General features: G+C 40.6%; 1 protein-coding gene across 3 annotated transcripts in view; it reads right to left on the bottom strand.

The window, feature by feature from the left end:
* Positions 1–196: 196 nt before the first annotated feature.
* Positions 197–27,348, bottom strand: part of PCMTD1 (protein-L-isoaspartate (D-aspartate) O-methyltransferase domain containing 1) — a 39,960-nt gene continuing 12,808 nt past the window's right edge. For all 3 annotated transcript variants that reach the window (XM_068166723.1, XM_068166725.1, XM_068166724.1), the window contains exons 2-6: positions 19,500–19,925; positions 15,007–15,109; positions 7,123–7,294; positions 5,197–5,320; positions 197–2,947 (exon numbers count right to left, since the gene is read on the bottom strand). In XM_068166723.1, coding sequence (XP_068022824.1) covers positions 2,577–2,947; positions 5,197–5,320; positions 7,123–7,294; positions 15,007–15,109; positions 19,500–19,806 — 1,077 coding nt within the window. In that variant the 5' untranslated portion in view covers positions 19,807–19,925 and the 3' untranslated portion in view covers positions 197–2,576. The remainder of the gene's footprint in view (positions 2,948–5,196; positions 5,321–7,122; positions 7,295–15,006; positions 15,110–19,499; positions 19,926–27,348) is intronic.

Consider the following 27,348-nt stretch of genomic DNA (forward strand, 5'->3'; position numbering starts at 1 on the left):
CCATCCCACCTCACCTTCCAGCCTCTGCAAAAATGCAAACATCTCTCAAGAAGGTCTGTTACTCTAGTTCTGAAATTCAAGAATAACCTTTATTAAGAAGTTACTGACCTGCCTGGGAACAAACTGGTTCTAAATTGCCAAGTAACCGAAAACACTTGCACAGAAACAGTGGAATTCAAAGCCAGCAGCAACCACAGAAAAGAAAACCAGTTTATTGCAACACTGTCCCCATCAGCAACCCAGATGGCAAAAAAAAAAAAAAGGTTTATTTCCTTTTCCATTTCTACCTTTTTTATTTATGTAAATATAAATCCAGGAGTGTAAAATAAATCCACATATAAAACAAAGAAACATTCTCTTTCAGTGACTCCCCCAAAAATATAATTAATAAAACAACCAACCAACAATCTTACATACTGAAGAATCATGACAGGCCACCCACTGCCCATTTTCCCATGGATACAGGTGAAAGAATGCAGAAATTTACTCTCCAAAAGCATCCTGTATGAAGTCCTTAAAAGTATTTGAGTAGTATTTAGTAATCTCATACTCTTGAGCATATGGATGTAGATTCCAAGTAAAGAGACCAAAAAAAAAAACCCCATCTCAAAGCTTCAGATTATTCAAACTCCACCTAAAAGAATCCATTTAGAAGAAGATTATGTTCAATTCTTACAGCTGAAGCATCACAATTTACTTTATTAGTATCATTAGTTTTGGAAAACTACCTCCTATGAGTTGTTTCCTGCTTTTAAAAATAAAGTGAGAATAGTTATTTCCTTCAAAGAGTTTTGTTGACTTATACTCTCAAATATACTGCACAAAGTAACTCCACATGCTGGTACAGCAGGCCTTCAGGAAGTTCCACTTGGGCATTGCTATGATGTACCTTAACAACAGGGACTACAGCATGAAATGCACCACACAGTCAGTGCTCTACTCCCCTTCCCTCTCAGATGCAACTAAATGCTTCTAGATTTGGGAGTGTTAGACCCCATGAATATTGGCTGGTTGTAAGTACTTGGAGTTGGAACATTTCCTGGCTTAGGACAATGTGCTTATTCTGCTTTATTTGTTGTTACACAAAAGGTTGTTAGCAGTATTATCAACTCTATCGTGCAGGGCATTTCAGAGAGGAGTGTTTTTTCACTGGGTCCAACAGGCATAAGGTTTCAAATGATTGTGGCTTTTAATGCATACCATGCCAAGTTCTAACAAACAGTGGTTTCCCTCACGGTTTTGTTACAGCAGAAGGAAGAAATGGAGATGGTAAAAAGCAAACCAAAGTCAGAAATGAGAGCTGCAAGTAACGTCACAACCAGGAGAGGAGAAACTGTAAAAAGGATCTCAAATCAGCACTGTTGTGGGTCCCCACAGCTGCACTGCTACTCTTAGGTTTCCAAAAGATGCATTATGATTTTATAAATACCTTTGTGCTAAGAGCCATGCTCAGAAACAAAGTATAGGCTAGCACAAGTCTACCTTTCTTGGAGATGCATGTTAAGTATAAAATTCACTTACTAAAGTGCATTTGCTGAACAAGTTCTAAGTATTCTACTATTATAGCTACCCCAATAAGCAATACAAACTAAACTCTGTTGAAATTCTACCTCTACTTAAAAGCAGTAAATATAGATGACTGAAATCTAAATTACAATCTTGTATTACCAAACAGTTTTAAGTCTGTGAGCTGCAGAAATAAAAGGTACTGTCCTAAACTTCCCACAAAGGAGGGGAGTGCCTCTGGTTAAGAAATACTGGAAGTGTAGAATGGAGTGAAATACAAGCAGAGCTGAAGTAAGCATTGCTTTGCTCCTTACTCAATAGGATGTTTCCTTAAGGCTCGGAGAGAAGCTGTGACTTTTCTCAAGATCTTTTGGCAAAAGGTAAATGCAGAAGTAGCAGGGTCATCTGACATTTCAGAACTTGCATTTCCATATTTCATTAAAGCCAGCTCATTCAGTGTCTGTGTACATTTATTGCACTTGTGTTGTTGGAATACATCTATACCAACGGAGTAATAATGATTGCAACAAAGCCATAGTAAAATAAACTTTAAAAGCAGGGGGTGGGGGTGTCTGATTCTGACATTAGAGGGTAAGTGTCTGCATGTTTTAAAATGTTCCCCTAATAATAACAATAAGAGTAATAAATACAGACAAATTGCTCATCAAGTCAGATGCACATGTTTTGAACAATTATTTAGCATATATAAAATGTCACTCGTCCTTTTATCAATACAAATCTGTTAGGGAATCAAAAAAAGACTTACCATGCAAAATATTGATTAGTGTTGTATAATGGAATATATATATATATATATATATAGAACTTCTATCAGAGTTAAAACAGCATTTTTCAAAGTTTAAAGAAAAATAGATCTTTAAAAAGGGATTCTACTGTCGAATGCAAGTCTTCCTTGTAGCAAAGACAAGATAGAGACAAGTTACCATTTATCGCTGTACTTCAGTCTTGATGAAAGACTAATAATTATGTGTCCACCTACTTCTGAATAAATGCTACATTTTTCAAGAATAAAGGGACTAGCAGTAGGCATTATTTCTACTTTAACCAAGTTATTTCTCTCTGTAATAGGTCAAGTATGCTTTTAAAGACTCGGGTAACGGTAGACTCATAATTTTCTCTCTCAAGAGATTTCGAGGAGGCTCTTCGGGCTTCAAGGCCTCACTGTGATCTTTCTCCTCCTCCTCTTTGTTGTCATCTTCCATTCTTTCGTCTTCTTCGCTATCTAGAGGCTGAGGAATGAGCTGATTACCAACAAAGACGTAGGTGTTAATCCTGCGCCTGCGACATCGCCTGCGCTTGCGCTTGGGAGGAGCCTTCTGAGCAATGCCCTTGGCTTTCATCTCCTCATTTATGAAGTTTCTAAGGGTGCGCCTGATATATATTCGAGCTAGGTCCTGGAGGTTCCTCACAGCACATGGAGCTGAAAAGGAAAAGAAAAGTAGGTTACACCAAGTGAAATTTCCCGCCAGAAAAAAAAAACAAACAGCAAAAAACTCCTCTGCAAGGCAGGAAGAGTGATGTTCAAATTAACTGACATTTTAGTGCAGATGGAGCAAGGGCAGAGTCAACTTGACACAGGAATTAAGGAATTAAGTCAAGTCTTTGGACAGATGTGCAAGAAAAGTAGAAAGCATGAAGGGATTAAGAAAGGGGACAAAAAATATTGTCACTTTCTAGCATCTGGCAAGTCTTGACACCTACTGATGGCACTGTTTGAGGATTCTGCAGCTGGTAAACAATTTCTACCCCTGTGTCACGTTTGTTTAGGCAAATGCCTCTTTTCTGCCTCCCTCTTGTACTCACTATGCCTTTCCCTACTTCCTACTGAATCCAACACATGAGGGGGGGCCTGTCAACTTCACAGCTGACTAACCAGGCAAGTCACCCACATCTTTGCAGCAGAAAAGGAATCAAATTTACTGAAGCCCTGAAGTAACAAAGCAAAAAGTCACCTATATTTCCAGCAACAGACAGGCAAGCAATGACAAAATACTGCAGGGCTGGTGGGTGCCTGCCCTGGGTGAGCTACAGCTGACTAACTCCAAGGAAAACAAAACCAAAAAAACACAACAAGCAGCACTGAAGCCTGTTGAACTTCCCTGCTTATCTTTTTTTTTTCCTATAAAAATTAGCATAAAATTAATGGGGACTACAGCAAGGAAGAAACAACTCAGGGTTGGACACGATGATCTTGAAGGCCTCTTCCAACCTGGTTTATTCTATTCTATTTTTGATCAGGGAATTAAAACTTACAATACTGCATATTCAACTTAAAAAAATACTCAGTGTAATTCAACTAAAATCTATTGCTTAGATTTTTGCTCTTTACTCATATTCAAGACAGAAAGGATGTTTAGGATTGACAAAACTGATTTCAGCTAGTGCCAACAGAAACAGGAAAAAAACAAAGCAAAACCAAACCACAACCACCAACACCCTCCCCCCCCACACAAAACCACCCCACCAAGTCCCATTTTATTAGAATAGGACAGAATTAACCAGGTTGGAAAAGATCTTCAAGATTGAGTCCAACCTATCATCCAACACCATCTAATCAACTAAACCATGGCACCAAGAACCCCAGCCAGTCTCTTCCTAAACACCTCCAGAGATGGTGACTCCACCACCTCCCTGGGCAGCACAATCCAATGGCAAATCTCTCTTTCTGGAAAGAACTTCTTCCTAACATCCAGCCTAAACCTCCCCTGGTGCAGCTTGAGACTGTGTCCTCTTGTTCTGGTGCTCATTTCCTGGGAGAAGAGACCAACCCCCACCTGGCTACAACCTCCCTTCAGATAGTTGTAGAGAGCAATAAGTTCTCCTCTGAGTCTCCCCTTCTCCAGGCTAAGCAACGCCAGCTCCCTCAGCCTCTCCTCACAGGGCTGTGCTCCAAACCCCTCCCCAGCTTTGTTGCCCTTCTCCGAACATGTTCTAGCAACTCAACATCTTTCCTAAACCGTGGCACCCAGAACTGGGCACAGTACTCAAGGTGTGGCCTAACCAGTGCTAAAACCAACACAAAACTGAAGAACAAATCCCTATGTAACTATCCAGAGCACATTCATAGGATCAGGCTAAACAAGCCATGATTGCAGGCTCTAAGTTCTCATGGTAAATGCAAACACAAGGTATACAAAGTTGAAGTAAGGGATTGGCAGGCACTTGTGCCATATACAGAACAGTGTAAAAGTGACTACATAAAAGCAGCAGGAAATGAAAAGGTTTCCTTCAGAAAAGAATGGAATACAATTTTTAAACACTGGATCCTGAAAAAAACAAAAGTAAAAGTACTAAGCTCTCAGCATTCTTATCCTGCTAGATAATATGAAACAACCCTTTGCTTTATTTGTTTGCTAGTTATGATTGATTAGATTCTAATTCATTTTGGAGTAAACATCATGTAGAAGGTTTAAAGATAGAGCAGAGCTCCTCCCAGTCCCACCCCAGCTAAGCTGTAATTGGTGAAAACCAACAATTCATACTGTATAAAGGAAGTCAAAGCCTGAAGATCCTGCCCTAGCCAAACACCCACCCTCCCCTATCAGTGAGATATGTGTTCCTGTCCTGTGACATGATGTCTGTACAGGAGGCTCTCCACACTTTCAGGACACCACCAGCAGGCAGCAGAACAACCTCAAGCCAGAGGGAGCGAGCAGAAGTGACACTCACGCAGTCCCACAGTGTCGTGTTTGCCGTTATCCTTCCGGTTTGGCTGCACCAGTGGAGCGAATGAAACTGCAAGGATGTTTTTACTCTCCCAGGTGTTCTGTCCTGTTCTCAAGATTTGTGTCAGCTGCATAAAAACAAAACCCAAGGAAATCAGCAGTTAGCTTTGTCACACTCAGTATGGTTCAGGCTGGTGTTCAAACACTGCTAGTTTCATTTGCTTCAAACTGTTTTATGAACAGAAAACTTTCACATGCCTTGAAACATCACTTGTTCACTGGGGTACTGAACAAGACTTTGGCAATGGGAAGAGATGCAGTTGGGAAAATTAAGGCCCAGGGTAAGTTTTGCTTTTTCTGGTTTTTCCAAAAGATCACAGAATATTTTAGGTTGGAAGCAGCCTCTGGAGTCCTACCTCCTGCCTGAACACTCTCATGAAAAGAAGGCCTTTCATACAAGCAGGCAGAATGGTCCCTCGCTGCCACTTGTAACACTTCTTTCAGTTTGCTGTGCACCTGCCAAAATTGGACTCCTATCTACTAGGTAAACTCTCCACCTCTTTAGATAACCCAGTAAGGAATTAAAAGTTCCCTTAGCTGCTTCTCTGCATGCTAGATTAACTCAAACCCTTCAGCTGCTCTTTATCCTTTATACACTTCTAGTCTCCTAACCATTCGTATATTTAGGTTGGACTTGATGATCTCTGAGGTCTTTTCCAACCTTATTGATGCTGTGAAGAAGAAATCTTCACAATTTTAGCTTTTCTTTCAGATTGTGACTTCAAGGTGGTTTCCACCCATTTTACTGACAGTATTTTAGCCTAACAAATACTTGACAAAACTACTTATGGGACTGAACCACATAAGCTATGTTTGCATCAGTGTCTGCTTTCTCAAAAAGCTAATGTGGTAATTTGGGGAGGGAAGATAAATTGTTCCTCAACAAGCATTATAGTGATTGTGTGTTTAGGAGGATATCAACTTAAATCACAAACTGGCTCATTCTCAATTTCCCTATCAGTAAAACAGGGAGAATAATACTTACCTTTGTAAAGCCTTTTGAGATCTAAGAACAAAAAGTGATAGAAGTGTGAAGCATTATTAAAATATACCTGTCTGGAAAACCTTTAATCTAACATGGAAAAGCAACACTGAAAACTGATGGAAGTTTGGGTTTCTTTCCCCCCCCTTCCTTTTTTCCTCCCCTTACAATGTTCTACTAATCACAGCTATGTTATATTTCTCTGAAATAAATTCTCTTGGTTTAGAGGGTAGCTTCTTTGGTTTGGAGTAAAGACTGAAAATAAATGTCTGTGTGGCAGGGAGATTTAAAAGCAGTTCTGGAACTGGTGTATTACACTGAAAATACTATGAATGGAACTCTAGGTTCACTGGAGAGAGTTTTGGCACAGCAGGATTTTACATGAAGGCTGGACAGGGACTTTTCATAAGGGTGTCTAGCAATAGGACAAGGGGGAATGGTTTTATGTTGAGGGAGAGTAGGTTTAGACTGGATCTTAGAAAGAAGTTTTTCAGTGCAAGGGTGGTGAGAGTGGAATAGTCTGCCCAGGGAGGTTGTGGATGCCTCCTTCCTGGGGGGTCTTCAAAGCCAGATTGGATGAGGCCTTGAGCAGCCAAGCCTAATTGAGAGGCATCCCTGCTCACGGCAGGGAGGTTGGTGTAGATGATCTCTGAGGTCCCTTCCAACCTAAGCCATTCTATGATTCTGTTATATTGATGCTCTCCTCCAAGTTAAAGGGAAAAATGTTCAAGACTTCATAAAGGCAACTAGTATCTGCTTAACTGTAACAACACACTACATCAAAGCATCATTAGTTGAACATTAACTTAGTCAAACATACATTTAAAAGCATTCCTTAATCAATTTCTCATACTCAGAGATAAAAAGGGGAAATGGTCACTAAGTCACCTGATCTTCTATAGGCATTACTAAAATGCCTCCAACTTTCAATAAAATTTTCATGTAGTTTTCATGGTCTTTCTGGACTCCAGCTCCACAGTAAATCCGGTCATACTGGTGACTGTCTGAGGCTATTTCCAAACAATTACCAACCACAAAGGCAGGTTCACAGAACTCAAATCTAAGGGGAAGAAAACAAAACAAAACAAACAAGAAGGGGACACATTTCAAATCAGGATTTTTAAGACAAGCCAGGCCAGATAAAGACAGCAAAACAATCATTTTTCACATCTTTCCCCTTATGAAATGAAGAAAGATTAGCACACAATTTAGAAGTCTGCATTAACTCAATACTACCATGAAAAATAATGTTTGGCTTTTTCTGCTGCATCAGGGACAGGAGAAAAACTTTAGCAGTTGTCATTATGTATTATGCAAACCAGAAAAGGTTCAAAGCATCACCAGACTTCATAACTGCAAGCAAGCACATCTGAAGAATCCTCATAAGCCATACAGTGAAAGTACATTAACCAACTATATGCAATCTCCAGGCTGTTTAATATTGAACAGTTCATTTCTTATATATTCTTTTAAAGATTAGCCTTTTAAAAGACTTATTTCACTCTACCTTCAGCCCAATTCACCTTTAAACAAAAAAAAACACCAGGAAAAATGTGTCATTTTTTGACTGCACACAAAGGGGGAGGGGGGAAGATTAATTACCACAGAAGCATCTAATTTTCATCAGCAAATGGAAGTTACAACTTTTAGGTGGACCTGTGTATAACAGCAGTTGCAAGGACTGTAAGTACTCTTTGTCAGTGCATAAAATACCAAAGGAAAGATGTACAGGAGAGAGCTTTGTTACCAAAGGTGCAACTGTTACAAGGATGTTGTTTGACATTTTGCAAGCCTCTGCTTCAGCTGTTAACACCACAGTACATGCAATTTACCTTATTGTACAAACAAAATAGTAACTCACCCAGCAAGTAACATTACATGTTTCAAAACACTTTTGAAGTGCTCTTTTTTTAAAGCACTTGAAAACTGAGAAGAGAAGTTAAAGTAGCTTAGAGAAAGGATTTATGGTTTGCTTTGGGGAAAGAATAATAATAATTAAAACCTAACACCTCGTTGTTGAAGGAAATATTTCATCAACTTCATCTGGTACTAATGCATCTCAAACTTCAGCCAGAAGGAGTACTTTTGTTTAAACCTTCTTCAAATACCTGTAGCTGTTTTGTGAACTTTTCATCTGTCATTGGAAAAGAGATTTTTTTTTTCCCCATTTTCTTTTCACTTGACTAGCAGTAGCAAATCTCAGTACCACCACCTGACAACATGCAAATCGTTATTTCTTCAGTTACAGGGAAGCTTGGCAGCCTTCCCTGCTTCCAAGGCTTGGTTAACCCTGCTATCAACAGCACTGCCATCAGAATTCTATCCAACTGCAGGTTTTGCTTGATGTTTCCCCCAACCCCAAGATAGGTTGCTTGATCTTGAGAATAATGCAATGACTAGTCACAAACCCATGCCAGAATCCTTTACCAGCTACTGCACAGCTCTCTCATGTGCTGTATGTGGCCAACAGTCCACAACACTCTTCCATCTTCCAGATCAAGGGAAAAAGAAGTTAAAACCAACTCTGATAGATCAAAAAGAAAGGAAAGGAAGGAGGAGTGGGGAGCAATTGCCTTACTGCACACAACTGAGCAGACAGCCCAGCCTGAATTGTGGTTGAAATAACTTCAGATTAACACAGAAAGATCTAGAGGTATGTATTAGGAAAGGTTAAACACTAGGGTGGGGGGAGGAAATGCAACCCAAGGTACTGAAGGTGCAATCTTATTTCATGAGCACTTAGACTACTATCAGGTATTCGTCTACATTCAGTGAAGATCAATCATTCAGTGAAGGTTTGTGATATGGTTTTAATTTCAGGGTTGTCTACAGCTTGTCAAGCATCACCACAGCAATTTAATTTGAAAGTGCAAGAAAAAAAAAAAACCTAAAAATCTTTGTGGGCCTCAAAAGAACAGGGTGGGGGAGGGAGAGAAAGTAGGGTACTTTTCTGCAATGCAGCTTTAAATCTTGGAACAGTGACTGTTGAACTTCAGAAACCTGAAGACAGTCTCTGTCTGCCTAACTTCAAACACTTTTTCTGGTCTTCTCAGAACACTCCTCTAAAAGCTGATGCTTATTACTAGACACTCCTAAACTGATTCCTCTACCACAGACCACCCTGAAGTTCATGAAGCAACTGGTTACATCCTCTTAAAACAAGCAAGACCACCAAACTCACCAAGGAATCAAAACAAGACAAAACTAAAACCCAGACGCAAAATACCCCATGTGTGTCCTGTGGTTGAAAATCCGCAGTGCTCTTTACAAATACAGTACAAGCTGAAGAGAATGTCACATTTAGCTCCATAGCTTGCAACCAGAAGGGCAGAAAGTGAAAATGAAGACACAGCAGCAACTTCCTGTTACACTTTGTGCTGGGACAGAGTAAGTTTTCCTCACAGCTGGAAATGGAACTAAGAAATGCCAAGTGTTCTGTACTTTTGCTCACCTCTACCAAATGGCCAGGCTGGCCTTCAGGAGCGTTATATACATAGCATGCGTGCACATAACATGTTCTTTCATACAACAGATTCTAAAACAAATGGCAAAAATAAAGTGCTGGAACAATCTGGAGACATTTTAATCAGATGAGGCTCTTCAGTTGAATCTGGTATCTTGATTACAAGAGAACCAATAGCCAAAAGAGCAGAAGACTTCCCACTGGAGGTAACACAGTAAGAGAAGATTCCTTTGAATGAGCACTTGCCATAGGATAAATTTAAGCAAGGAAAGATCACATTTAGCCCAAGACAATCAAGCACTTTCAAGTACAGAAAACATCTGCTGACCTGATTGTGCCCTTCCACCTTTTGGACTTCCACCATTTATCCCTCAAGGAGAGGCATTTCGAGTTCATCCACAACATCACCACAGTACTTTACTTCCAGCTAAATATAAAACCATTCCTGTATAACCTAAAGAGCATTTTGGTCTTTGCTGCAGCAAAAGGAAATTATCAAGTAGTAGGGTGTTACTGCCCAGCTTCTTTTAAGTAAAGATTCCCCATAGGTACCAACAAAATGAATTACTAATGAACATCCAGTTCAAAGAAAAGTCATAGCAAAGGACCAAGATTAAAGCTTGGTGCTCTTGTATCCATATCCACCAATCTAGTATTTGTGTGACAACTTTAAATCCCTTGGTTCCAATTACAGTAACAGCAATTTTAATCAGCATTAGTGTAATAGCTGAAAGTGATGCTGGTAACCTTTCTATTCAGTAATTTCATCATGAACAGTTTTTTCAGGCAAATCTGTAGGGGCAGTGAGTAACAAATCTGTTTCTCCATTTTGTTGCTAGCTGTCCCTTTTTTCTGCAGACAAAATTGCCTTGCTGCTTTTACTGTAGACCCTCAGTTAGCATGTTTCTAATTTCTGATATTGCTCCATTGAAGTGGACTGAAACCCACTACTCTCAATGTCTGAGGAAAAATTCAAAGACTGGTTGTTAAAAATCCTCACAACTAATCCCTTCAGCACTGGTTTGCAAAATGTAGGCTTCATGTAGCATGTCTAAACTTTTGTGGTAAAATGAGAAATTATATTGAAAGAGTATTTTTTTTCCCCTTCAATGCCACAGTGTATTTAAAAAGCAAAAAAGAAGAATGGGGAGGCAAGAGAAACATTTTGTCACTGCAGTTGCTTGTCAGTGCTCCAATACATCCACAGATAGAAGTCTGCAAATGAACTTAGCTGTTTACAACTGCAGAACACTGCTGTTTTTTTAAGTAAAAATGGTTTATAGGTTAGAACTGTCATATTTTCTACTGAAGGTTTGCATAAAGCTTTCATGGAACAAATGTTCTACACATCAAAGTTTGAAGGAATGAGGTATTTCCAGAGAACTGCAGTGCCCACCACGGCATTTACTTATTAAAGGTATTCTAGGTGTGGTTTGGAGAGGGCAAGGATAGATGTGTTTCTTAAACTATCCAACACCTGAAAAATGCAGGTTTAGTTCCTTCCTTCCTTAGTAAGAGCCAGTTGGCATTTTTGGAGCCTTCTGGCATACAAAGTGTAGGCTTAAAAGCAGGGCTGCTTTTTATTATCTCTACATTTTTTACATAACCTTCTTCTGGTTAGACCAAACTTCAACAAAAACTAATGTACCACCAAACCCCCTCTATCTTTTACACTACTGGAAACTAGGACAAAGTTATCAGTAAGATTTGAAGTGAGAAAGCCATCAGTGAGTTTTAGAAACAGTTTGCTTTTCTTGCTTAGATCCTGACTACAATTACTAACCAGCTGTTAACCTGCACTAACTCGTGCAGGCAAGAAGGAGCTTTAGTTCGTTTGTGTGTACACACAACATTTCCAGTTTCCAACCTGCTCTACTAAAAAGCAAGTGAGCCTTCAGGGTCCTAGCAGAAGCTCCAATTTTCCATGAAGATGAATAAATCAGTATTCTGCTGGAAGATTAAGCCTGCTATTTTTTCAATGCCAACACAATCTACTACAGGAGTGCAGGAAGATGTTTCCCCCGTAACAGTTATCCCAGAAGTAGTACTAGGGTTCTTGTCACTTACCATTGAAGTGGTTTCTTTTGATCTTGAGAAGGGTTGGTGATTTTCTTTCACAGCAGGGACTTCACCAGCTTACCCAGGTTTGGTTTTTGATAGAGTGCTAGAAGATGGGCAACCTAGCCTTGCCCTGTGGCTCTCTCTCCAAGCTGGATATTCTAGGTCTAGAAGTTGACTGGGAGCAGAAAAGACAACACATTCCCCTTCAATAAACAGGTGAAGCGGGGCCTGGTACTGCACATATGTGTTTTAGATAGAGCCCTCTTAAGGAATGACTTTTTTTCCCCTTAATTGGCATGCATTCCCTGAAGGTTTTAAGAATGAAAGAGAGCCTTATGCATATTTCAGACTCAAGAGAACTTTAGTCTGTACCTAAAATCCTTGCACCGCAAGCAAGACGACACTTTCAGATGTTTCCAGAGGGATCTTCTCCTTTGACTCCACTGGCAAACACACGTTGTCAAGTGAAACCAAGGCAGCATTTTACCTCTCAGAATGAACATCTCCACCTCCATTTTGAGGAAATCTACTGTTATAGATTGGTGGGATATGGATACAGATACAATGAGTACTAGAATTATTTGTCTTCCTGAAAAACTTCTTTGATGAACAGTTCATGAAGCACCAGAGGTAGACAATCCTCCCTTTAGGCAGAGAGTGTCCCAACTCCTTCTGAACGTGCTATTTTTACACTCCTTTCAGATTTTAGCTAAGCACCTATCTCAATCATGGAACAGAGAGTTCTTTATTACATTTCAATCACATTCTTACCAGGAATCAAGAAAAAACAAATGTGCTATTGCACCACGCAGCACTGGATCACTGCCCAGTAAAAATGGGAGCAAAGCAATAGTCCATCTTGCAAAACAGACAACAACCCACCTAAACCATCATCACCCAGCTCCACACACAAGTCAGAAGCAAAGCCAATGGTCTGTTGCTCCAAGCAAAGGAGTATCATGAAGTTATCAAGTATTTCGTTAGGATGAAGCTCTTCAAGTACCTACCCATCAGGTTGAAACCCTGGGTTTTGTTTCCAAAAGAGATTGTTTAGAATATTCAGAGCAGACTCAAGAACATTTTGCACTGAAGAGAGAACGCAGGGAAGCGGCAGTGCCAAGTTTTCCAGGATTCCCTACATGCGTAACTCAGTTACTGCAAAGGAAAGAGGTTGTGGTCTCTGTGCTCCTTTTGCCCCCTGTGCACCTTGTTAGAGGCTGCTGGAAAGTATTTCCCCATCACACACCCCCATCCACTCAGACAATTAACTTCATTCATACCAGCCTGCCACATAGAATCTATTTTCAGACAGTGAGGGCACCTGCTAGACAAACAACAGTGTTCAACACTAGACAGACACCACACAGCTTTATCTTGGGTGGGCTTTCATCCAAATGCTAAGCCCACCAAATCAGCGGTGAAGTTCAGATGCCAAGATCTACACAACTTGGGGTAAATTTCTTTCACTTACAAATGAAGATGCATGGAGGTTGCTGAAAAAAAATAATCCAACCCAGACTTACTGCCCCAGAGCACATTATTTGAGAGACAGATTAAAATTCAAGACCTGTTGTATAAACCTGCTTATATTTAAAAACAAATATAGAAGTACCCCACTGCAGAAAACTCCACACATCATCTTCATTGACTACCACAAAATACAGATCATTTACAAAACATGCAGTTAGCCAAAGACAATTACAAATCCCCCCCACAAAACACAAAATCCACCCAGGATCATGTCAGCTGCAGTGCAGCTCCTACCAAGTAGATCTGTATCAAAAAGCACTTTGACAGAGGGATAATTTTTGTTAGTTTGGTGAGGAGGATATTTCTGTAGGGGCTGCTTAGTATTTCACTGTCATGAGGAAAAGGTGGACTGTTAAAAGGCACATGACAAGGCATAATGTACAGATCAGGGATAAAATCCAGATCACATTCTGACCCCACTGCCTTCTCGTTGGAGTAACACTGCATGACTGAAGACCAGTTTAACATTGCAAACAGCACACAGCATCTGTTACTCTGTCCCCACAGCTGATCTTCACTGAACTTGGGGAAAATACACTTCAAGAATATTTAGATTATTTACTATGTATGATCACTTATTCCTTCAAACACAATAAACATTCAACACAAACTCACTGATGCAAAGTTTAGCAACTTTGTTTTGGGTTATGTGTTATTGTTTTTTTTCCCCCCAGTTCTTGCATGTTTTGGTGTCCCAGTGTTCTGATACTCACTTACATAAGTATCCTAACAAGATTATGTTTAAGCAATAATAGGAATTTCCTTGCTAACCATTTGCTCAGTTTCTCCCTATGTCTACCAGATTTGAAAGAAAAGACACTTTAAATTTCAACAGTAATTAAGAGCCTTCTGAAGTGGGGTATGGAAAACAGGAGACTAAGCTACAGCCAACATAATCCAGAGCACTGCAGCTCATAAAGCACATTGCTGCAAATGAAAAGGGATAGAAAGAATTCCTCTGTGCTGCCCACTGGAAAACAGGCATAGGACATACAATTCTTAGGGTACTCCTACAATCTCAGCTTTCCTGCATTGCCTATAAAGAAGAAAGTCTTTACAGGGAACTGCCCTAGCTACAACACTGCTTTCTTTCCCTTTCAGATGCCGAGGCCCAAGATTCAGATTCTTATGGGCCCCCATAAAAACTTGGTGAACAGATAGAATCAGTGATGTTCAACACCCCATACCCAGAGGCACAGCAGTAAAAGTGAGTGGTGTATGAGCACAGATGAGCACTCAAGTCCATCTCTTCAGTTAATAAACACGAAAGCAACCAGATAAAATTCATTCACGTCTAGAACAGTGGCAGATTGGAAAGAAGTTGACAGTTTACAGAAAGACTAGGTACAATTCTGTAATAAAAACTGACAATGGATACAAATTACTCTCTACATGCACAGACAACTGCATATCACATCACTAAGTCCATAGGTATATATGCAAGTATGTGCACATAGAGGTGTGCACGTGTGTGTATACACACTGCCACAACACAGGGAATTCAATTTCCTTAAGTATCACACAGCAGAAATAGCACTCCAGGAGTGTGGAAGTTTCTTAAGCCTTAACTTACCTTATGAGCTAATGTCACAACATGGGAGGTTTTGTGTTTTGGTTGTTTGACACCGTTCTTCTCCCTTCCCTAGGCCTGTAAGCAATGACTTAGGTTGAAAATAAACACATTGCTGCAAGGTGAACTAGACAAATCAGGTACTTACTTATCAAAGCTATCACTATATTTTATGAAGCTCTCCAATTTTTCCTTGGCATATTCTACCACATCTGAATGGAGCTCTATTCCATGGTTAATCCCAAAAGGTCCTGTGAATAAAAAAAGCAGGGTGGGTTTTTTTGTGGTTTACTTTTTCCCTTAAGCACAACTACATGGAACAGAATTATGCCTTTCATTAAACTACTAGCATCACTTAAAACATGGAAATCTCCAAACACTGCTAAGCAAAGACATTTTTGCACCTGCTTTACAAATTAAGAGGAACATAAAAGGCCAAAGGATCCATGAAAGAACTAGGAGAGAGCTCTGACAGAACAATTTCATAGAATTAATATTTTTATGCATGCTCATGAAGCAAATTCATCTGAACACATGTCTGCCAGTTTGAGCACTTTCTTTGACTGCTGTATGTGTTGGACTATAATCAATTCAAATTATAATTGAGGCTAAGTTTTGTTATTTAAATTTTGAAGTTTTATGGCAAAATGTTCAGCTTTTTGCTACCTCAGAGATCAGGTACTCTATCCCTCAGCCACATCTGCTCTTCTGCTGTGCAGATTCTGACATCAGAAGCCAGATCCTGATTCACTTATATAATAATTAATTTCCATCTACAGCACTGAAACTGACCACATGTTCACTCCTCACAATCCCATCACAACTGCAGCACAGCTTTCCTGCTATCAAATTCAAGTGTGTTTCCAAGTCAATTTATGTGCCAAAAGTTAATGCTATTTTTTCAGGACCAAGGGGGAAAAAGAAAAAATAATCATGAGACAGTATTATGAGGATTATCCACATCAGGAAGGAATCTGAATCAGATAGTCACATTTGCTGTGGGGATTCTATATTTAACATGCACTCATAGCCCAGGGACTTTAGTCATTGGAGCATAGAATAGGAAAAGGGAGTGGGAAGGGAAAGAAGTGAAAGTAAACATCAATAAGATCAGACAAAATGTGTATCTGCTACTGCAATCTAAAGCTTTCCTAAATATTTAGCTCAAAGAAGTTAGTCCAATGAAACATAATTCAATCTGTCTTTTCTAGGACACTGATTAACCTAAGGTTACTAAGAAATGTTGCATTCCAATTCAAGAAAAAATAAAGTATACGCCACTAAGGTGGTTAACTCCTGCAGTTGTTAGCACAGTTCAGAACATTTTCCATTAGGTGAAATAAAACCAACTCACTGATTTAACACTGGCAGCGCTTGTGAGACCTCTGATGGCAGACAAGGGGTAGTTAGATTATTGAAGAAATGCTTTTAGAACTTGTGAAAACATCTGGCTCCCACTGACACTTACACCTACTGCAAAGTTATTATCTATCACATTAAGAAAAGCATTAGGATAGGTAGCCCTCTCCTAGCCCTTTAAGGTTCCCTTGCACAATAATAGGCTATCGTGTTTCTAACCAGCATAGGTGCAGTTCTGCAGGGTGCTGCAGCATCCCAAGTTTGTTTTCTTTAATTGAATACTAATTGCTACTGCTTTAACCTCATAAATTGAGGTAAATTGAAGATGCCCCATCATCTGTCCCAAGCTTCACATACACATTCAATACTCTGTTTTGCAAAAGAAAGAACTTTTCCAAACCCCCTGTGAATGCCAGTTGCTCCAACAGCTTGAAATGGTATCTAGGAATGCCAGATACCTCCCCCATGATGATACACAATTGTATCTGCAATGTGAACAGAAATATCCTAAGTATGCTCTCTTCCCCCCCCCCCCCCCAATCAGGAAAGTCACAGCTGTACATTTAAGCAGAGTCAGCCAGTCTAAAAACTTGAAATTAACTTCTGCTCTTCAAAGTCAACTGGCCTCTCTCAGCAATTCCACCATCTCGTCTGAGCTACACTTACATTTTAACAGCATCAGTAACAGTTAAATTTAATCTCTGTGTAGTGGTGTTAGTTGGGTGTTTTTTTAGTCAGTTGCCATATATACTAAGCCTTTACCAGTTTGACATTATTTGCTAATTTAATGTAGTCACTCTGACACTGTCAACATGGCAGAAATACTACTCACTGTGTTGTCAAGCTGAAAGATACCCAATTCCTGTCAAAAACCACATGGCTCTGTTACTAATTGCAGTGCATACCAAAGTCAGGTTAAAAAAAGCTTTCAAAATAAGATAGGGTTTGTCAGAAAATTGCCTGTTTACTTCTCTTTGTTAAAGCAGCTGTTTCCTGATTTAAAACAAATACTAAAATAAGGAAACATGATTATATGTAACTAGTAATTTTACCAAAGGGAGCAGAATAAGAAAACAAGGGCACACAAACTGTACTTACACCTTGCCCATGCTTACTCTAGCACTCAAACCCCATTACAACAGGAAGAAGCCTTTGGAGACTAGGTGTAGCACCACAGAAACATGGAAGGCTGGGGAGGGGCTTCTCAGGATCTCAGGTAGTGATAGGACTAGGGGGAATGGAATGAAGCTGGAGGTGGGGAGATTCAGGCTGGATGTGAGGAGGAGGTTCTTCACCATGAGAGTGGTGAAGCCCTGGAATGGGTTGTCCAGGGAGGTGGTCGAGGCCCCAGCCCTGGAGGTGTTTAAGACCAGGCTGGATGAGGCTCTGGCCAGGCTGATCTAGTGTGGGCTGTCCCTGCCCATGGCAGGGGGGTTGGAACTAGATGATCCTTGTGGTCCCTTCCAACCCTGACTGATAGTAGGATACTTCTGTAAGTAGTTGAGCAGTCACTTGCTGCTCCAGGCTCCTCAGCACTGCTAGAGAAGTATCAGCACCTCAGCTGGCTCTGTGAGAACGTCTCCAGTGTCACTGTGCTCCTTGGGGGATGTCAGCCAATCTCACCTTCTGTAGAAGACAAGCCTTTTCCCGTTTTATTTCTTCTACTCTGCAAATGATACTCTGAAGGATACCAATTCTGACTGATAACAAGAGGTCCAACCCAGAAGCATTCAACAGCCAACCGACAGTCACTCAAAAGAGGTTAGATGAATACAAGTGCAATAGAAGCCTTTTAAACATCATAGTTGAAAAGAATAATGAAATTAAAAAGGTTTCTACAAGGCAGAAAAACAAATTAATACCATTACTCACTATCCTAAGCAATCACTTCAGGGAAAAAAAATGAAGCAATGTTTACTAATTGTTTTAGCACTGAAATAGAAAATTCAATTTGAAGTATTATAAGCTGAGTAAAAATAATCTACTCCCAAACAGAAACGCTCTTGAAAAGGGCAAAGCCATATCAATAGAGTAGCTTTTCAGAATTATTTTTAACCTGGGAAAAGAACTCCCCTTTCTACAGGAGTGAAGTTTGCTGAATTTATTGGTATTAACTGGAACAAAAGGCACTGCCAGAAATGCCAACAGGTCATGTTTATGATTGTTAGTCACAATTTCCACTCTTTGATAAAGAAGAGTAGGTAAGAGTAGGATCAGACTGGATGTGAGAGTGGTGAAGCCCTGGAATGGGTTGTCCAGGGAGGTGGTTGAGGCCCCATCCCTGGAGGTGTTTAAGACCAGGCTGGATGAGGCTCTGACCAGCCTGATCTAGTGTGGGGTGTCCCTGCCCATGGCAGGGGGGTTGGAACTAGATGATCTTTGTGGTCCCTTCCACCCCTGACTGTTTCTATGATTCTATAACAGAAGTAACTAAAGAAGAAAGAAGACAACCCAACTCTTCACACCTCAGTTGTGTATATAAACATGTGCAAAATCTGTGCATCACCTGTCAGCACAGTTTCTGCAACTGAAAACTCCACATAGTAATTAACTGCATAGTGAAACAAATGGCATTTCATGGATTTAAATTAATCTGTTAAAAATGTAAGTTACTTGTTGGTAGACATGCTCTGTATTCTAAACATCAGGAATGGGGGCAGGATTAAAGCCTTTGTTCCTCTTGCCCCTAAGTTTCAAATGAGAATTTTCAGAGAATCACAGAACATTAAGAGTCTGCAAAGGACCTCCACAGATCATTTGAGTCCAACCCCCTTGCAAAAAGCAGGATCACCTACAGTATAGGAAGGCAAGCAGGAACAAATGCCTCAAAACACAGTCACAGTTTAGAGGATAGTCTCAAACTGTGCCAGGGAGGTTTAGGCTTGAGGTGAGGAAAAAGTTCTTCACAGAGTTGTTAGCCATTGGAATGTGCTGCCCAGGGAGGTGGTGGAGTCACCATCCCTGGAGGTGTTCAAAAAAGGGATTGGATGTGTCACTTGAAGCCACGGTTTAGTAGTCATGAGGTCTTGGGTGACAGGTTGGACTTGATGATCTTTGAGGTCTTTTCCAACCTTATTGATTCTATGAAAACACTCCATGAAAACATCCCTGAAGAACAGTAATTGTGAACAGCTCATAGACAACACACAGCATCTTAACAATACATCTCAAAACACCAGTCTTAACTATAGCACTGTCATTTTTAAAGAAGTTTTACAGGGCTAGTGTAATGCTGTAAAAATCTACAGAAACACTGTATTGAAACAACAACATTCCAGTTACCTAATATTAATCCCACCATTGTACTCAAGTAGCCGGTTCCACTACCCAGATTTAGGAAAGACAATCCAGGTTGAAGCTTCAGTGCTTCCATGACTTCAGAATAAATGCAAGGTGCTGACAAGTGTATGTTGCCATGCTTCCAGGCCAAGTCTTTATAAGCATTGTCCCTGTATCCTTCCAGGTAATAATCGCCACGATCAATGGCTCTGAAGGCTTGCTCCACACTCTCAGTGCGAATGTATTGAGCTTCTTTCAAGTTATCAATTAAGTCATCGTTGTCTTCTCCAGCACTCACGGCTCCTCCCATGCTGAACTTCTATGGCAAATCAGTCAGTTCTCAAAATGCATCAGGAGGAGAGTATTCCCAAAGTGTAACTACGCAGTGGACTCTCAGTTCTTCTTGCAGAAGCACATCACAACTGAAGCCTGGAAAACAGATATGTTTACACAACTTGAGTTTTAAAACAGAAACAGATCAACAACTATTAGAGGGTGATGAAATGTGGTTAGCATTGGATCACTGTCTGAAGAAATAAACACTAGCTGTTCTGACTCCTAATAACCAAAGTTTTGCTCTTCAGTTTTGAATGCAATGTTACTCTGCTTAGCTTTGGTATGGCAAGTTGGGCTTTCTGTATTAGCAAGCACCGCAGCCTAAGAGTTCACAGACTCAGAAAACACTACAGTGCTAACAACCTACTACAGTGCTAAGAACCTATTATCTACACTACAAATATCTGGTGGGGACAGCAACTGCCTTTGGAGTAGCTCTGGTCCCATCCATAGAACTGAATTTCCAACAGCAGTTGGAACACATCATATCTGAAAGGAACTGGGTATACACTGAAGTCATTCGGCAGTGACAGACAAAGCCAGGTGAGTGGGGATGTTCAGGTGATGCTTCTCAGATGGTCACTTTTGAGTTGAAACAGAATAATAGTGCAGACAACTACACACTTCTCTATTCTGGATTCAGACCAGGAAACCCCTCTGAGCATCTCGGCTACTCCTGATGCCTGCCATAATCACCAGAGCACTGCCAATTCCCTGAGTATCTGGAAGTTTCAACACCTTGCTGGCTCTTGTGACTACCAATTCCATGAATTCCACACAGCAAATTCACTTCAAAGCAATTCCTTGAGAGCTGTATTTTATCTGCAGCTATTACATGGTCACTAAACCCCTCAGATCCAGATGTTAAAAATGTTGATGTTGCATGAGTTACCATCCTGAGTTTTGCTGCAAGTTTTAGACAACCTAAGGAATGAAACAAACCCAAACAAGACCCACCCAAACCACAGAACATTCCCAAACCAAGACACCCTCCCCCCCAACTCTTCAGCAGCATTGCTGAGTATCACCTTTTGCAAAGTTCCCTCTTCCCCTTCAAACAAGCATATCTCACCCAGCACTCTTTTTAAAACCACAATGTCATCTTGTGTGGAGAATGCTCCAATGCAATTCAGCAAATTCCTGCTCTGCACATGCCTATTTGTGCAAATTCCTGAGTCAGGGATTCACAAACACAATCCCAGGTGCCCAAGGTCATTTAACACATCAGAATGAAGCCAGCTCTCAAGTTTACACTGTGGGGATCACCACATGACACTGTTTTTATGGTGAAATACTTGAAATAAACCTTTGTAGAACACTAATGAATCTTTATCTACATTTAACAACTCTCTATCAAAAGCAGTACTCACATCAGGAATTTTTTTACTGAAGTGAAAATAATCTGTACAAATATTCCATCCCTGCTCACATATCTGCTCTAGCATCACAACTACAAGTTCAGTGAGCCACTGAATCAGATGACAGTTAACAAGTTAAAAGACATACAGGGACTACAGCAATAGCTTTGCCAGCTTGTCATCCTAAAAAATTAATGATTCTCTTGAGATGTTTGGAAATAACTGGAACTGAAACTGCAAGTGTAAGAACTGAGCTGTTCGAGGACTAATGCAGCTGCTACACCAGAGAAACAGACGCGTCACTGCCAGCCCTGCCTGCAGAGTGCATTCACTGCCTCACACCAGCAGATGGAGAGCTTCACCAGCTAGCTACACTCCACTGCTGAGCAGGCAAATGAGCAAACGGCACAGCTCAGGTGGAAAAAAAGTTTATTTTCCAAGCCTTACTGTTCCTATCAAAAAATGTCTTCACTAGTTATCTACAGGAAAGAAGTTTTATGTGGAGTATTTGCTAACTTCAATGCACTCACTAGACTACAACAAGAAGAAATATGGGTTGGATCCTGAAGGTCTTTTCCAACCTGACTGTTTCTGTGGTTCTGTGATTGGTTGATAGGTTGGCCGTGATTATCATAGTATCAGTCAGGGTTGGAAGGGACCACAAGGATCATCTAGTTCCAACCCCCCTGCCATGGGCAGGGACAGCCCACACTAGATCAGCCTGGCCAGAGCCTCATCCAGCCTGGTCTTAAACACCTCCAGGGATGGGGCCTCAACCACCTCCCTGGACAACCCATTCCAGGGTTTCACCACTCCCATGGCGATGATCTTGAAGGTCCCTTCCATTCTATTCTGGAATTTTGCTATTTCCTATCTTTGGTCTTACCTATCTGACAGCTGAAGTCGGTGTATTGTCACAAGATTTTCTCTTGGTGATGCCCACAAAGTGTTTCACCTTCAGGAATTGTTATCAGGAAGAAATCCCAAAAGGCAAGAACAGAAAAGGTTTGGTGCACAGCATGATACAGTAGGAAGCAGGGGAGAAAACAGCCTCCTCTCAAGAACAGGAGGCTTATGCAGCAGCCTGTGTACCTACCTAAGTGTGGTTAAAAGGTTGTGTGTTATTCTGGGTACACTGCTCCTGACTGGAAAAGGTGACACTCAGGCAGGCAGTGAGATTGCTTTTTAAGTGTCTTGCTTTTGGTTTGCTCTCATTAATCAGCTGTGGTGTTCAACTCTGGACTCTACAGCTCTAAGTAAGCAAAAATATACTCAAGTGGAAAGTATTTTTCTTTAAAAACAACAAACAAAGCACTGCAGGAAGTTAAAGAAATAGATTTTTTTTTTTTTTCCCCATGAAAAGCCTTCTGCTGTAGAGAAGTATTGCTATTTTACTTTCCTCCAACACTTTCATGTTTGGAAGCTTTTCCCTTAAGTAAAATTACTTGCTCCTAGCAGAGGCAAAGGATGTGTGAAGGCAGATACATTTTTTACTATTTTAAACACACAAAAGAAACTACCTCATAAGCTATTTTAGCACAGCTGCAGAAAAAAAAAAGGTGAGTTAGTCAAAGTTTCCTGTGATAGCTAACCCAGGACCAAGACAGCAGGCCAGGCTATGGTAAAACTTTCTACACAGCTGCAAAGCTCACAGATACCCCAATTAAAACACAAGCAGTTCAGAGAGCAGGAGCAGTATTCTGATGCCTTTTACACCAGCATGCATAGAAACTTCCAAAGGAAGGGGAAGAGTGCCTAAAGGCAACAAAACACAGTTAATGCTGCTTGCCTTAGGCATCTTGCACAGCAACATGAATTGTAACTTAGGAGATAAAATTTCAATATAGTCTTACAAATGTTTAAGTCCACTTGCTGATTAAAATCAGCTACAATTAAAGACAACTGTTTCTCACTCCACACTTACCCACAACTCGATGATCTTTGAGGTCTCTTCCAACCTTAGTGATACTGTGACATGATTTTTACAAGTGGGAACATTTTACCTTGGAGTTTCTTACACTGACACCAAAAATGTCAACACCCTCCCCAGCTTCTCTGAAAATCCACACAACTATCACAGCACTCCTGACTTGTTTCTGACCTAGCTTGTACAGATTTTACTGAAATCCCTTATCATAAATAGTGGGATTTGGTTTTTAGTACTATCCTATTAATTGAACAGGTGCTCCTCAGTTATGGGAATCTAAGAAGTGCTGACAATTTGAGTGTATTTTAACTCTTCACTGAGAAGTTAGTGACCAGATGTAAGGTTTGCCAAGCTGTTCTGCCAGTTCTCACAGGGACACAAGTTTTGCACATCCCAGATTTTTTACAAGTGCATCTGCACTTCACATTAATTCTTTTGGTCACTAAGGACTTGCACACGCCCTTGAAATCAGACTGAATACCATGCTAACAAGGTATCCAAGTTACTTTGACAAAGCTTTGCCTTTGCTGTATTCATACAATGGGAAGCATCTTACAAATTTAGTAGCTTGCAATACTGACTATCCTGACTTGACATAGATGGCTCCTTAAAAACAGAAGCCATTTGATCCCACTGACTTGACTCTTATTTCAAAGGATGAAAAACAGTGGGGATCAGCCACTGATATTTTCATTAAGGTATCAGCTTGGAGCACATCACACTACTCTGAAACAAGGCTGTAGTACATGACCTTCGTAGATAGCACACAATTGCATGAAGAACCTTCCCCCTTACCCAGGAGTGTGAAGGGACAACAATAAACCAGAGAGCTATACACTGATACAGGCAAAGGAGTAAGCTTTCATGTATCTCTGTGACTGGCCACAGAAGGAAATTAACCACCCAGGTACACAAGGGCCTGAAACACCTCAGTACAATTAAGTTCTGATTTCTTCATGGCAGAAGTCACCAACACCACTCTGATCAACAGAGGTTTAAAGTTTCCCAGATGTGGTGGTTTGAAATTACCCCCAAATAACCAAGTGTTAGATCTACTTCTGAACAGAGTCAATTTGTGCCACTTCTACAGCTGTAATGAACTCGAGATCATGTTTTGCCTGTCCTTGCCCTGTCCAGCAACTCCTACAACAAAAGGACTCCATTTTTAGTTTAGCTTCCCCTTTCCTCCCAAGTATTTTAAGTGCTGCACAAGAGGAAATTTAGCTCCAAACTGCAGAGCTGAGCGTTAAGATTTCAGCTGCACCCTTAGCAGTCAATCATTCTGTTTATTCAATCTGAAGGGAAAAGAAATAGTAACATTAGCTTCACTAAGCAAAGGTTGGGTACACCCAAAATGTTGACTTGTATGCTAGAGAACTGCAGTGATGAAAATCAGAATGAACTGCAGGACACAGAGGAGTTTCAGAACAAAGCTTTACAAAGAGTTTTAAAACTTTTATTCCTAAGCCTTGCTGCTGAACTGCTACTAAAAGCAAGAAAAAGTCCAAGTGCTTGGGAAAATTAGCTGCTATTTTAACTGCCTTCTCTGCCACAGCTATTTGTTTTGTCATTCTAAATAATCCAGATAGGAAAACTGTTGTTTTCAGAATATAGTAGAAACTACTTGATACATCAAAGAAAACTCTATGGGAAAGACTGCATGTTTTGGAAGCATGTACCTTAGACTTAACTCAAACAAACTTACTCCTAGCCTACTGTTTAAGCTGCTCCAGTCAAATAGGAACAAGTACAAAAACAAGTACAGTCAGCTTCCCAATGCAATGCAGTCCACACAGCATACTTCAAGGTTCTTTGCAATACAGCAATGGAACAAGGAACAGACCACAGGATTAGAATAAACCTTTATTATTAGAATAAACCAAACCAGGTTGGAAGAGACCTTCAAGATCATCGTGTCCAACCCATCAACCAATCCAACCCACCCAAACAGCTAACCCATGGCACCAAGCACCCCGTCAAGTCTCCTTCTGAACACCTTCAATGACGGCGACTCCACCACCTCCCCGGGCAACCCGTTCCATAGCGCAATCACTCTTTCTGTATAGAACTTCTTCCTAACATCCAACCTGAACCTCCCCTGGCGCAGCTTGAGACTGTGTCCTCTTGTTCTGGTACTGGGTGCCTGGGAGAAGATTAACGTTAAGCCAAACGAATGTAAACAGCTACAACTACTGACTTAACCTGAATTGCATTGACCTACTTGGGCAGAAATGTTTGTCAAGTCTGATGTAAGCTTTAACCTTGATCCTCCTGTTTAGGCCTTCAACAGCTGTTTATACAAAATTCCAGGTGTGTGCTTGCTCTCCTCCTACCCCCACCTGCAAGTCACCTGAACATACCAAACAGCACGTGGTACTGCGCTCGCTGGGAAGACGCACCGAAGCCCACGGCACTCCATAAGCATATCAGCAGTGACAACATCAGCACAGACTGCATGATCAGACTGAACCTTGGTAGTTATACAAGGGGGGAATTTGGGGATAAAACTTCATGAATGTCTATACAACTCTTTGAATTTTTTGTTAATTTCTTGGTGGGTTGTAGGTTGTTTTTTGGGTGGGTTGTTTTAGTTGGTTGGTTTGGTTTTGGTTGGTTGTGGGTTTTTTGGGGGGGAGACAATGGTTTGTTGGTTGGTTGGGTTGGGTTTTTTAGACAATTTTGTGGTTGTCCACTCAGGCACAAAACCATTTTTCTTTTTCCTTCCTTGGGCTAGGATACATTCCTCTTCTGGTCTGTTTTCTACTGTACTGCATTTGTTTTACTCATCTGAAGTTCTGTCTACTCTCTTCACACAATGGCAAGGATCAGATGCAGAAAGGAACATTTTCTATACCCCAGTTCCAGATGCCAGACCTACTTTTCAGGTGTGCTGATAAAAGAAATTTAAATTCATTACCTTTCATTATGAAGCAAAGAATCCCACACACTTCCTGGATGGAGCTTTTAATCCAAAGCTTAACATCACATCCTGACTCAGTTGTTCTTGCTGCTTAAGCTCTGGGCAACCAAAAAACGTTTGCAAAGGTGAGCCTACCAGGCTGCAGAAGCAGTTTCTTCTCCCAGCAAAGTCTCCCACCTGTGACACCACAAGTTTTGAACGCCTGCTTCAGAGCAGAAGAGTCCACCGTGTCTACCCAAGATAGCTAGCAGTGTAGTTTGCCATTTTGGGGGGAAAACTACAGTACAGGATAGTTTCTGAAATGTGAAGGTGTAGATCTGTACCCACTGAGTACTAAGGCAGCCCTGTACTCTTCAGAGAGCAAGCCCTCAGCTGTGTGGTCTCTATTTAGGGTTGTGCTCATGATTCTGCAATAGTTGTCACTATGGTCACCACAACAGACCCAGCTTCAGTGTTGACATCCTAGAATACCCTCTGGCCCACGAACTGACCTTTCTTAATTATATCCTGCAAAAACTCCCTGCTGAGAAACAGGAAAGCTGTCTCACTGCCCTACTTTACTGACTCATTAATCACTAGCAAAGAATATGTTGGTCATCTGCATAAAACAATGTTCTCCCCACCTCAAACAAAACATTGTGGGGATTTTCATACCTACAAACATTCTGAATCTAGTCATTCATGTTATGAAAAGCTTTAAATTGGGACCCAGCACAGAAATACTCCTTTCTCTTAGAAGGATTTGCTACTAGCCAATTTCACAGGAAGTTTTAATGTATCCAATATCTGTTCTAAAACTTGTATTATAAAGTGAAAAAGCCTCCATGGATGAGATGCTGATGATAATGATAATCAGCTCTGCAATAGTCTGATTAGCTCATCTTTGCTGAAGTCTCATGAGATTTGAAGCACCTGACATTACCTGCATTAAAGCTGTTACTTGGCATCAGACATAAAGACTTTGCCAATTACTGATGGGCAGTATTAATAATCAGTTGCTGCTCAGTGCTCAGAACCAGCTCCTCCTCATATTCTTCAGCAGATGAAGAGATGTGCTGATAAGACTTCAGATGCTCTCAAATGCTTTGAAAAGTAATTTTCCAAAGCAGCAAGATGTTGTTCTCTGGTATCATTAGACCAAAAAAAGAAGTAGAAAAATTGGCTGTGTCAGTCCAGTGACACTGTCTGAAAAAAACCCAGAGTAATTCTAACTTGTTTCAGTAATTTCAGAGAGCACTGCTAACTGCTAAAAAAAAGTCTGAATACCTGATTGGCAAGGACAAGAATTGATATCTATGACTGTGCATGACA

This window comes from Melanerpes formicivorus, unplaced genomic scaffold (assembly GCF_026170545.1).
Source record: "Melanerpes formicivorus ecotype bairdi unplaced genomic scaffold, bMelFor1.0.p_v2 SCAF_105, whole genome shotgun sequence".
Taxonomy (NCBI): Eukaryota; Metazoa; Chordata; class Aves; order Piciformes; family Picidae; genus Melanerpes; species Melanerpes formicivorus.